Genomic DNA, 13,527 nt, shown 5'->3' on the forward strand with positions numbered 1-13,527 from the left:
AACTCCCAATCAATCAACTGTCCTGTACCCTTCTCCCATCTTTTTCCTGTAGATAAAATAGTCCATTCCCTTGGCAAATCAAGCAGCTCTGGCCATCCCCAGATTTAAGTGATTAACAGACCATCATCATATGCAGTTATTTCTGGGACTTCACACAACAAAGGAGATAATCTGATCTAGCCTCCTCTTCAACAAGAGATGAGAAGCAACTGATTAAATCTCATTTAGTTAATATTATGCATGAACTGCCAGGATGGAATCTAAGAAGGTAACACAAGGCCTAGTTATTACTTTTGCTTAATAATTAGAAGGCTCGCCAAAAAGTATACAAAGTTTCACCACTACATTATGTGAGAAATTACAGTTTGCTATATACGTGGACATGTACCATTTAAGAGAATATCCTGGCTAACAGAAGCCTTCCTTGACTAATTAGCACACTTACTTGTGGTTGTGATAGGAGGGAGTTCTTCTGGCTGCTTCACATCTTTCTTTGGAGCAGAAAGTTGCTCATCTAAATTCTTCAGGCGATCTTTATCCTTTAGGAGGTTTCCAGGCTTTAGCTCATTTATGTCTAATGCAAGGTTTTTGCAGAGGACCTCAATTTCAAACTTCAAGTTTAACTGCATAGTTCAAGAATTGGATTAGAATTTTTAAAACAAAATTTAAGTTTTATTCATAATTTACTCTACTTGCAGTTATTATAATACTTCCCCCAAAATACGACGCCTTCACTATAAGTTTCAATAATGTGAAGACAAAGAATGTTCCAGAGGACAAGGAAGCAGTAAATTACCTTTAAGTCATGCTCCTGATGTAGCTCAGCTAATACATTCATAATTGCCATTGTCCAAGGGTTTGGTGGCCTAAAAACCTAAAGAAAAGCTATTATGTTAAGTTGGCCCAAAAGGTGTCCTTTAATTTAGATTATTTAAAACAATTCAACACAACATAAAGGGGTAGGGGGAATAAAAGAAACAAAAAACAAGAATTTAAAAATAACCAAAAATAAACACTTATACTTGTGTAGCCAGAAGAAAACCCCTAGCCTTCTCACCTATATCACATTTCAAAAACAAAACAAAAAAAAACCCCAAAGCCAACCATTACAATCTTTCCTATTTCACCCAGCCTCTCAAATTGGAAATCCAAGTGCCATAATTATAGGAAAACAGACTTAACTAGCTTTACCTCACAAGAACTAAGGATATAATCTCCTGACCTAGTGCTAAAACAAAACAATGCTTAGAAATTAGCCATGAATAAAATATTAGAATCTACTCACCACACTACGAATGCTAGACTCTAAGACTTTGGCAACAAAGGGCACTACATAGAGCAATTCTTGTTGTCCTTTAACATAAGCCTCTAGCAGCAATGATTTCACATCCAAGTCCTAGAGTAAGAAAAATACTTTCAAAAGCTGGGAATATACTCCCAGAAACCATTATAATGTAACCGAAGTAAAGTATTCTGCCAAGCTCATCCCCAAAACGGCAATCAAAATAACGTCTAGTCCTTGCCTTACAAAAAGGGGCGACAATTCAAAACTTGAGCCAAAATCTAATAAAACCACAGTAATCAGGCCGGGCGCAGTGGCTCAAGCCTGTAATCCCAGCACTTTGGGAGGCTGAGGCGGGTGGATCACGAGGTCAAGAGATCGAGACCATCCTAGTCAACACAGTGAAACCCCGCCTCTACTAAAAACACAAAAAATTAGCTGGGCATGGTGGCACGTGCCTGTAATCCCAGCTACTCAGGAGGCTGAGGCAGGAGAATTGCCTGAACCCAGGAGGCGGAGGTTGCGGTGAGCCGAGATCGCGCCATTGCACGCCAGCCTGGGTAACAAGAGCAAAACTCCGTCCCCTCCCCCCCCCCAAAAAAAAAAAAACCACAATAATCATTAAATACATTAAATAGCTCCAAACAGTCAAGACTTGTAATTATAATGTGCTGTATGAAGATTTTCAATTTTTACACAAACATTTAGCTGAAACTTACAGTGTGTAAGATGGGTTTATTTTTAGCTAATGTGATCATTCCTAGCCAATGTCCCAAGTTCTTCAGCAAAGAACGATCTGAGAAATTGGCTGCAGCTTTATCAGAAGTCAGGAGCACCTGAAATAGTATAAGATTAAGAAAGATATGAGAATGAGCTTATGAATAAGAATTCAACTAAGTATTTGAGAATTCCATTATGCTAAAGACAAGTCATCATTTCTAAGAACATGCCCCAAAGGAGAATTACTCTGTATATCATTATCATTTTGTTGTGTTCATCATTCAACAGTGCCATTTTTACATTTAACAAGTCTTTACATTTTATTTTTTCAAAATAGGTAATGCAAACACCTTGTACAAAATTCAAAAAGAACACAAAGTTAAAAGTGTCAGGTATCCTCCCATAGGAAAGTATTTTCAACTCTGAAAACCTTAGCTAGATTTAAAGCAAAGACCTAACTGCAAAGCTATTTTGCAGCGCACAATTCAATTTAAATGAGGATGACAGCCAGACTTGTTAAGTATTTAAAGGCAGTAGGCATACAAAGGAATGTAATCAAATCATCCTCCTATTGCCATTTTCAGTATATCCAGGTCATTAACAAATTTCTGCAACCAACTAACTTTCTGAGATATAGTATAATACTGTCTATATGTTCCTTTTCAAATTTCTAAAAAACAAAACAAACAAAACCATTTAACTGATTCTTCGGTTATTGTTTTTCTGTTTATTCTTTGTTTTTTTTTGTTTTGTTTTGTTTTGTTTTTTGGAGACAGAGTTTCGCTCTTGTTGCCCAAGCTGGAGTACAATGGCACAATCTCGGCCCACTGAAACCTCCACCTCGCGGGTTCAAGCGATTCTCCTGCCTCAGCCTCCCGAGTAGCTGGGATTGTAGGCATGCACCACCATGCTCAGCTAATTTTGTATTTTTAGTAGAGACGATGTTTCTCCATATTGGTCAGGCTGGTCTCAAACTCCCGACCTCACGGGATCTGCCTGCCTCAGCCTCCCAAAGTGCTGGGATTACAGGCGTGAGCCACTGGCCCCCATTATTGTTTTTCTAAGGGGGACAGAATTATCATAGGAGAGTGTTTTGGCTGCAGGTAAGCACATATGTATATACCCATCTTCTGTATGGTACCTCTTGATTTATGGCTATATTTAAACTTTGGTTTAAAAAAATGAGATCTTGAAACTTTGTCGCAGGTACGTGGAAACTTTTATGTATTCCAACCACCCTTGCTATCAGATAACAAAAACTAAATAGAGTCATGTTCCTTAACTCCATACAGCAACAGCAGAATGGCACAAGTCAGCTGTGCAACAGAGAGCCAGGAATTCTTTTGCACTACAGCGTAACCAAGAATGGGGAATATTCCCATCCACAGGTTTAAATATAGTGCTGGTTTCTTAGCCAATATCCCAAGTTATTGAGCAAAGAATGACCATAGCTATATGCTGATTCTGGAATGTTTTCCTCCTAAGAAATATGTGATGGTTTAGAAAGTACAACACTTGAATTTTGTTGAATAAGCCTCAGCTCAGTAGAGCTTGCCCTTAAACTGCACAGAATCCTAGACAACAGCTATTCCACAAACAGATTTAGAGTCTAAAGGTATCTGGCACTTGAATATCACAAGATACAAACAAAAACATCCAGGACAGTATTGTTTATAATAGCTGAAGTGATTAACCACTCAAATGCGCACTAGCAATACAAATCCATACAATGGTTTTCTGTCAGACTGTGTTTTCTATTTTTTAAAAAAGAGGAGAGGGGGGAGGGAGGCGAGGGTGGCGGTGGTGACTCATGGCTGTAAACCCCAACACTAATAAAGGAGGCCCAGGACAGTAGATCACCTAAGGTCAGGAGTTCAGGACCTGCCTGGCCAATATGGTTGGGGGGGAAAAAAAATCTCTCTACTAAAAATAAAAAAATTAGCTGGGCATGGGGGTACGCCTGTAATCCCAGCCTCTTGGAGGCTGAGGTGGAAGAATTGCTTGAACCTGGGAGGCAGAGTCTGCAGTGAGCAGAGATCACACCACTGAACTCCAACCTAGGAAACATAGCGAGACCCAAGTCTCAAGAAAAAAAAGAAAGAAAAAACCTGGGGACTACAGCAAAGAGCATTATCATGAATAATATCCAGGGTAGAAAAAAAAAAGCAAGTGAAAATGATGTAGAGGGTGACACCATACAGAATATGCTCAGCAATATTATGCTGTTTATGCATAACAATGGCAAAGTTCTAAAATCATACATGGCATGACAAAAACAATTCATAATAGTGGTTACTTTCAAAGAAAATGCACTGGGCATGCCCATAAATTTAAATTCTTCATAAAATTTAGTTCCAATGTAAGAAAGAAAATCTAGAGCAATTTCCACAGGTACCTAATATTGATAACATACAAGGGAAAATAGCAAAAATCCTACCTATATAATCAGCCATTTCCAAATTTGAAATAATAATTTAAAAAAATATAAGAAACAACTCTTACTTTAATGTTTCTATAGGTCTCATTCAGAACCATCTTGTTAAATTCAGGATTCTTCAGTGTGTCAAGGAAGTTTGAATACAGGCTATGAAAGTTTGGCTCAATACTGACTCTCTTCATAACCAGATACTGTGAAACCCATGGCATAAATTCTTCTTTCACAGTTTCCTTTAGCTCTTCAACCTAGCCGGTCAATATGACATGGGAAGCACAGAATTAAAATAAGATTTGGTTTCTATGAACCATACTATACAGCACCTGGCTCTTCGCAGAACTAATATGCTAAAGCACGACTATCCTTCACACCACATAGACGCTACAAAGAAGGGTAGGCTCAATTCCACAGTCAATCAGAACTCAACCTGTAGGTGATTGGCACTGAAACATCTATGGTCATTTTCAGCTGTAAAATTACAAAACATGTGCAATCCCTCATCCATGTAAATTACTAATCTACAAGCAGCCATTAAAAGATCTACAGTGTAACCAAAGATGGTTCCAGAACTATGTTTTCCTAAATTTCCATCTCTAGGAATCCTTGGCTAACTCTGGCGTTTCCAAGTACAGTTGACCCTTGAACAAGGATATGAACTACAAAGGGTCAAATTAAATGCCGATTTTCTTCTATTTATACCTCTGCTACCTCAGAGACAACAAGAGTTCCTCTTCTCCTCCTCAAATTATCAAACATGAAGATAAAGATCTATATGATGATCCATTTCTACTTAACAGTAAATATATTTTTCTTCCTAATAATTTTCTTCATATTTTTTTCTAGCTTATTTTATTCTAAGAATATAGTATTACAGGCATATAAGATAGGTGTTACTCAACTATTTGTGTTCAACAGTAGGCTGCTAATAGTTAAGTTCTGGGGGAGTAAAAAGTTATGCCAGGATTTGGCTACATAAAGGATTGACAAAAATAACCTCCCATGTTGCTCAAGGGTCAACTATACTCTTTTACCATATAATCTGAGGAGGCAAGTAGCAATCTTTATGCTTTTCACAATGTCTGCCTCAGTTATTTGGTTGTAATAAATACTCTCAATAGTCATTGGGAGAAATTGAGTTATGACTAATGACTAGTACAAATGAAACTTTCTAACACCATGAGAACATTAAGCTTATTTCAAGAAGCCTATAAATCACTGCAAAACTAAACCTTAAAAACTGGTACTAATGTCTAACAAAACCACTAGTTGAATATACACATTCCCTTTGCTTTGATTTTATTACCTCTACCTTTAAAGTATTTAAAAGGGTCAGCAATATATCCATTTGTCCATTAAAAAAAAGAGAAGTCATTTATAAACTATGACAGCATGCTCACCTTTTGTGTCATATTTGACTGTGAGAGATTATTGAAAATAAAAGCAATTTTCTCCTGGATATTTTCCGGGGGCTCCACAATTCTCTCAGTTTGATCTGTGGCCACAAGCAATGTATCTATATTTGTAGTATTGATAGAAGGCTAAAAAAAATAAAGTACATAAAGCAAATAAGTTGAAATGCTTCCTTGAAAAAAATCCAATAATGTACACAAATTTAGTATTAAAAAATACACATGGTATGATTGTGTATCAGAAATGTGGGGAAGAACAGTGAGCTATTAATATGTTTGCCTCTGGGAAACATAAGGATGGGAGATAAAAAGGAAGAAATGTCAGTCTTTAATATCTTGTTTAGTAGGCATGTGTTATGATAAAATTCTAATACATGCTCACTACTGATTTATTACAATATAATCACAAATCCTGGAAGAGAAAAAAGATAAATCTACTTACTGGCACATCTTTCTTAAAGCTGACTCCAGTTGGCCTGGTTACCGTAACGGTTTTAGCAACAGTAGTGGTTGTTGAGGTGGTTACCATAGTGCTAACCTGACCAGCAAGAGGAGCTTTTGCTGGAACCTGGGCCTGAGCCTGGGCCTGCGCCAGCGCAATACTTCCAGGGGTTGTAATAGAGCCTTGCATTTTCACAGGAGGATCTCTCGACTGCTGTCCATACTCGATATACTAAAGGGGTAGGGACAGGAAAAAGAGTTATCCTTAAATGCTAAGCCTGGATTATATGTCCCTCTTTTCTGAGACAGTAAAAACCATTTGAGTATACTTTTGGTTCATCTAGCTCCCATCCTCTGCCCCATATCCTGGCACTAATACATAAGTAGATTTCATGAATCTCCTTCAGAGATAAAAATCTAAGTAAGTTAAGGTATTTATGACAGAACTACAGCAAAACAACTTCTAGAGGCAGACCCAGATATATGTATATAAATGTCTTTAAACTCCTTAAAAATGCAAACCTTAAAAGTCTTAATAACTTATATAGTAAACTCATCTCTTTTCTAATTAGACAGCAATGAGAAACCAAAGGCCTTAAAAAACAATACAAACACCATGGTAGTATGAATTATTATCTCAATAAGGCTGTTATTACAAAAAAAAAAATAACTCACTCTATATAGGCAAGCCAACTAAAGGATAAGCAACACCAATAATGAGTGTTGTTTTTAGGGCAGGTTTTCCCTTCCATCTTACAGACTTATAATAAAACTCCCTCCTATCCCCACACAATTTAGAGGGCTGACATAAGGATCCTCAACTTATTTCAACAATCCTTACCTAATCTACCAATTATGTATACAATAGTTTTATTTTTAGAGGGACATTTCTAAAGTAAAAAAGAAAGTCTCTGAACAATAGCCCTTTATGTTGACAAAGTACAGAAAGTAATGATCTCTCTCTCTCTGGTGCTAGGGACTAGTGTTGAGTGATCACTCTCCTGCCACCTCACGTGTTCTGAGTCTTTCAGGCTCCATATTCCTGTCTCTAAATTTCTCTCAGTCCACTCACTTGAATGAATATACTCCACATTCCCAGAGGTTAAGTCATTACAAGAACTCTGCCCTCCTAATAAACCCAGAAGGATGAAGTAGAAAGCATTGAACTAAATTAAAATACAGAATATCAAATAGGTTCAAATTCTGAGCTTCCTCGTGCCTCGTGATCTTCTAAAGTTATTTCTCTACTGCATGTTAAAAATAATTAACCAACATTCCTGTTATTTGTAAACTGATGTTGATCAAAACCAAGACACAAGTATAACTAATGCTTACCAGTTAACCCAAAATCAGTCACTAAAACAATGGTTCTCAAATCTCAATAACAATCATACAAAATGGTTTAAAATGTATATTCCCTACATCTGTTTTCCAGAGGACTGACTCCTTTTAAATAAGCATCTCAGGAGGCTTACACCTGTAATCCCAGAACTTTGGGAAGCGGAGATAGGCAGATCACAAGTTCAAGACCAGCCTGGCCAATATAACATGGTGAAATCCTGTCTCTGCAAAATTACAAAAACTACCTGGGCATGATGGCAGGTGCCTGTAATCCCAGCTATTTAGGAGGCTGAGGGGGGAGAATCGGTTAAACCTGGGAGGAAGATGCTGCAGTGAGCTGAGATTGCCTCACTCCAGCACGGGCGACAGAGCAAGATTCCATCTCAAAAAAAGCACCTCAAAGGAATCTAAGGAGGTAGTAAGAAGCCTGTATTTTTAACAAACATGGGCTAAGTCTTACATGTAATAGCTTTGGCGCATATTAACTCAGAAAAGTTTTACATTTTTATATACCAGATTCCCACTCCAATTCCCTTTTAGAATCAGGCAGGGTTTCTATACTTTAAGATAAAGATTCTCTTAGTATTGGTAAAAGTGTTTATTCTTCAACTGGATTATCAGGTTGAAAGAATTAGTAAAAAGTTTTTGATTAGGCCGGGCGCGGTGGCTCAAGCCTGTAATCCCAGCACTTTGGGAGGCCGAGGCGGGTGGATCACGAGGTCCAGAGATCGAGACCATCCTGGTCAACATGGTGAAACCCCGTCTCTACTAAAAAACTACAAAAAATTAGCTGGGCATGGTGGCATGTGCCTGTAGTCCCAGCTACTCAGGACACTGAGGCAGGAGAATTACTTGAACCCAGGAGGCGGAGGTTGCGGTGAGCCGAGATCGTGCCATTGCACTCCAGCCTGGGTAACAAGAGCGAAACTCCGTCTCCAAAAAAAAAAAAAAAAAATTTTTTTGATTAATCAAGTAAGCCTGCTACTTAGAAAAGATAATCCAAGAATGACATTTTTTAATATTCTCTTATAAAGCCACAAAATGAGCAACGACAACTAATATGTAAACCTATATCATGCCAATTACTAAGATATCTTAATGCTATTACTATCAAGTCTGGAGAAAAAAAAAAACCAAAATATTAAACTCTCCAAATACTACATAGCTATCTGCATTTTAGGTAAAGAGGGCACTTACCTCCTGTAAATGATGTGGAAATTGCATAAAGTGACTGATAGAAGCCAAGTGCTGACAATACTGGGGATAGTCCTTCAATCTGCCAATAAAATCATTCTGCCATCATTTCATGTCAGAACAGAAGCAGCACTACTAACAAAAAGTTTCTGTCCAAATGCTAATCTAGGTCATTTTCTCCATCTTATTTGAAGAAAAAGTCGTTTGAATGACTTATTTGAAGAAAATGTCAAAGGAAAGAAAACAGAAGTAGAGGGAGAAAATACTTATGATTTTCACCTGATTTACATGAGAAAATACACTACCTTTGATTTTTAAAGGTTCTATTTTACTTAACAGTAGATTAAAATGAGTCATTGATATCTGGAAACAACACATATTTTCATCAACAGATGAATGGAAAAATAATTTGTAATCAACCCATAGACTACTACGCAGCTATTAAAAAAAAAAAAAAAAAGACTACTGAAACATGAAGTAACATAAGTTTCAAAAAACTACATATTTGTATGACTCCGTTTAAAAAACATTCTGGAAAAACTTTATAGAGATTATCAAAGATTGGAAGTCAGGAAGGAGACTAACTACAAAGGGGAACAAGGAAACTTCTTAAGCGATGATGAAAATATTCTGCATCAGCCAAGCATGGTGGTTTATGCCTATAATCCCATCATTTTGGGAGGCTGGGGCAGAAAGATCACTTGAGGCCAGGGATTCAAAAATATTCTATCTTGACTGCGGTAGTAGTTACACAACTGTATAAATGTCAAAATTCAAAGAACTATACGCCTAAAAGGGAAAACTTCTACTGTACAAAGTATATCTCAATAAATAACCAATCAAAAAATCTGTTCTCATTTTAGTTTTGCTACCAATATTAAAAAAGAGAAGCTTTCTACTTTAGTTTTCCTACTTATATTAAAAAAGAGAGGCTTTGGTCAGGCTGGTGGCTTACACCTGTAATCCCAGCACTCTGGGAGGCTGAGGCAGGTGGATCACTGGAGGTCAGGAGTTCAAGACTAGCCTGGCCAACATGGTGAAACCCCATCTCTACTAAAAATACAAAAAGTAGCCAGGTGCAGTGGTGCATGCCTGTAATCCCAGCTACTCAGGAGGCTGAGGCAGGAGGATTGCTTACAATCAGGAGGTGGAGGTTGCAATGAGCCCAGATAACGCCACTGCACTCCAGCTTGGGCGAGACACCAAGACTCTGTCTCCAAAAAAAAAAAAAAAAAAAAGAGAGAGAGAGAGAGAAAAAAGAGTGAGAAGCTTCAGGCCAGGCACAGTGGCTCACACCTATAATCCTAGCACTTTTGGAGGCTGAGGTGGGAGAAACTGAGCAACATGGTGAAACTCTGTACAGAAAATATAAAAGGCTGAGCATGGTGGCATGCACCTACGGTCCCGCCTACTTAGGAGGCTGAAGTGGGTGGATCACTTGAGCCCAGGAGGTCAAGGCTGCAGTGAGCTGAGATGACGTCACTGCACTCCAGCCTAGGTGACAGAGTTAAGACCCTGTATGCATGGTCAGGGAAGAGGGAAGAGACTCTTCACAGGAAACACATCCACTTACCTGTTTTTAAATCTATCTAGTGCAGCAATCCCGAAATAATACATTTTGGATCCAAAAGGCTTGCGTAAGGCTTCAAGAACATATCGTAGGGCCAGACCTAGTGCCATGTAAGTAACTAGTCCTTTTTCAATTATACCACCAAACAGGCAGGCTGTTATATGTAACTCTTTATCAGGATACTGGGGAAAAAACCGATATTCTTCAAACAAGTTCCTTAGCATACAGTTAAATACTTCTCGTTCTCTCTTTATAGTAGAGTCTTTAAATCTCTGCAGCATTTCTAATACCTGGAAAAGCAAGACAAAAATCATGCACACATAAAGGAAACACTTACTAAGAGCCTTTCTCAAATATGCTTGACGAAAGACTGTTAAGTAGAATATTTATCAAACGAGCTTGAGACAAATATTAAAGTTTCAAAACATACACAGCTACATCAGAACACTTTAAGCTGGATTTCGAAAAAAACTGAAAAGGGTGTTTATTTGAGTCTGGTCTAAACAATAAATATTTAGATCATCCTAGACACTCACCTCATCGACAGACATGGTTGGATGTGGTGGATGATTATATATTCGCTGGAAATAGCTGTTTGCTTCATCATCTATCTCTTTACTAAAGTGCTGGTTTGCTTCTGGCCACACCTGAGACAAGTCCGCTGTTGGAAACAAAAAGCAATTAGTGAGCATTTAAGCCCTTCCTCTACTTCCCCATAAAACACAGAGAAGCCAGAGACTACTGTAGTTCTAACTTTAAGAAAAATTTTTAAAAACTGGAAAAGTATTAAGTGGTTGAGTTTCAGTATTAATGTGTTCTAGGGTAGACATAAAAGATCTTTAACAAAGTGCCTTCTATAATTCTATGTTAGTATTATCTTCATCAGGACTTACTATAATACAAAAGTTAACTTGGTTCAAACTCATAATGCACTTACCCTTAATACAACCTCATTAGAGGTTAACAAGTCTTTATCACTTTATGATAAAAATCACATTTAACATGTAAGAATTATCATGCATGTGCATGAGACTGATGTGAACACAAAGCATGCTACAAAACGTAACATTCAGACAAGTCTTTCATACTAACATTATCAAGTCAGCTGGAATACTTTCAAACCTCGTATTATGACCATGCAGTCCCAATGACAAGGACTTAGGTCTGTTATACCTATGGATTTATAAAGATGACTTCTATGAGTTTAGTTAGGAAAAAAAATTACTAAGGAGGTGAAACAAAAATTGGAAACAGAACTCCGAAGTTTTTCTTGCCATTCCTGACTTGCTTTAAAAAAAAGAAAACCAACAAACTTTTAGGTTAAGTACAAGAGTTACATGTGTATACCTACAACACATGAATTTCTCTTTATCATACCCACTTCTTACTTTTAGGATAAACATTCTCAGGATGCAGCCTCTTACTTTTTTTTTTTTTTTTTTTTTTTTTTGAGACAGAGTTTCACTCTTGTTACCCAGGCTGGAGTGCAATGTCGCGATCTCGGCTCACCGCAACCTCCACCTCCTGGGTTCAGGCAATTCTCCTGCCTCAGCCTCCTGAGTAGCTGGGATTACAGGCACGTGCCACCATGCCCAGCTAATTTTTTGTATTTTTTTTTAGTAGAGACGGGGTTTCACCGTGTTGACCAGGATGGTCTCGATCTCTTGACCTCGTGATCCACCCGCCTCGGCCTCCCAAAGTGCTGGGATTACAGGCTTGAGCCACCGCACCCGGCCTTGCAGCCTCTTACTAACCATGACTTTTTTCTAGGAATCCACAGCAACAGTGGAGGGATACCTCTAACTTTTATTTTAATAATTCAAATTTGTTAATTTATTCCCACTGCTATAGGAGGCACATCAACATATGGCCATACTAACACAAATGAGACATACAACTAAACATTTTTAGTTTATATCAGTCACACTTCACAATCACAGACAACACTACGACTTACAAGGTTTCATCTTACTCTGCTGGAATGTAGACTGGTTCAATCCAGAGGTGCCCAGTTTCCTCTGTACAAAAGGGTCGTTATTCACTGCAGGGAGTCCAAGAGCACCAGTTCCTATACCAGTCAGGCTGCCTGTGCCAAGACCACCTACTAGAGAAAACGAAGGCAGCCAGAAATCCTATCATTATTCATATTCTTGATTTTATTCACATCTCATATTAATAAGACTGACTTTTAAAATGAAGTCATAGTAACTCTTATTTCAAAAGTCAGAATCTTTGTTAATTCTCTTATTACATCTATTCAGTTTTACAGAGCCTGTCAACTAGGTAGTAATGGATAATCCCAAAATTCTTCAGCATCTGGAAATATTTATATTCTTGATAATGTGCAAAAAATTAATGTATACATTTTCAAGGCACACACTCCCATACCCAAGGTAGTTAAAATAAGGAGCTGGCTGGCTTTTCTCAATGATTCCAATCAGATAATTTCATGGTACTATCTTCTAATTATCATGAGTCTCAAGATTTCTTCATTCCTCTCAACTCTGACAAATGGAATCTTAAAATAATTAGAGCTTCGTTAGGAAGGCCTTAGTAAGTTCATTAACCTTTATTTAAATGAACCAATCTTCAAAGCTAGAACTATACAGTAGCAATGTTAACTAGATTAGAGTCATGACAACACTGAAGTCCTTAGGTTTTAGTACCTGAACTTACGGTGTCAACATAAAAGGTAAAGGAGGCTAAGATGTAGGTACAAACAACAACAACAACAACAATGTAGCTTTTCTTTCAATGTACTTACATGCCAGTAATCCCAGCACTTTAGGAGGCTGAGATGGGTGATCACCTGAGGTCAGGAGTTCAAGACCAGCCTGGCCAATACGGTGAACCCCAGTCTCTACTAAAAATACAAAAACTTAGCAAGACGTGGTGGTGAGCAACTGTAATCCCAGCTACTTGGGAGGCTGAGACAGGAGAGTCACTTGATCCTGGGAGGCAGAGGTTGCAGTGAGCTGAAACAGCCCAACTGCACTCCAGCCTGGGCAACAAGAGCAAAACCCTGTCTCAAAAAACAAGCAAACAAAAAAACCTGAAAATGTTTTAGAGATGTCCTATCATTTTCAAGGTTGGTGAAACACAATAAGGCAGGCAGAACATATGCCTGAACCTGACA

At 38.0% G+C, this 13,527-nt stretch overlaps 1 protein-coding gene and 1 non-coding gene across 8 annotated transcripts in view; both read right to left on the reverse strand.

The window, feature by feature from the left end:
* CNOT1 (CCR4-NOT transcription complex subunit 1) overlaps positions 1 to 13,527 on the reverse strand; it is a 91,137-nt gene that overhangs the window by 26,627 nt on the left and 50,983 nt on the right. For 3 of the 7 annotated variants that reach the window (XM_032284064.1, XM_032284068.1, XM_032284065.1), the window contains exons 19-29: positions 12,349 to 12,495; positions 10,928 to 11,052; positions 10,395 to 10,681; positions 8,825 to 8,903; positions 6,288 to 6,518; positions 5,834 to 5,974; positions 4,505 to 4,684; positions 2,002 to 2,118; positions 1,286 to 1,396; positions 797 to 874; positions 446 to 623 (exon numbers count right to left, since the gene is read on the reverse strand). In XM_032284064.1, coding sequence (XP_032139955.1) covers positions 446 to 623; positions 797 to 874; positions 1,286 to 1,396; positions 2,002 to 2,118; positions 4,505 to 4,684; positions 5,834 to 5,974; positions 6,288 to 6,518; positions 8,825 to 8,903; positions 10,395 to 10,681; positions 10,928 to 11,052; positions 12,349 to 12,495 — 1,674 coding nt within the window. The remainder of the gene's footprint in view (positions 1 to 445; positions 624 to 796; positions 875 to 1,285; positions 1,397 to 2,001; positions 2,119 to 4,504; positions 4,685 to 5,833; positions 5,975 to 6,287; positions 6,519 to 8,824; positions 8,904 to 10,394; positions 10,682 to 10,927; positions 11,053 to 12,348; positions 12,496 to 13,527) is intronic. The other 4 variants (XM_032284071.1, XM_032284067.1, XM_032284069.1 and 1 more) reach the window with 2 other exon arrangements.
* Positions 3,272 to 3,406, reverse strand: LOC116555849. Its single transcript, XR_004270700.1, has one exon. It is a non-coding gene; the product is annotated as a small nucleolar RNA SNORA46 (small nucleolar RNA).

The sequence above is a fragment of the Sapajus apella genome, unplaced genomic scaffold (genome assembly GCF_009761245.1).
Source record: "Sapajus apella isolate SASKATOON/1434 unplaced genomic scaffold, GSC_monkey_1.0 scaffold15, whole genome shotgun sequence".
In the NCBI taxonomy this organism is placed as follows: Eukaryota; Metazoa; Chordata; class Mammalia; order Primates; family Cebidae; genus Sapajus; species Sapajus apella.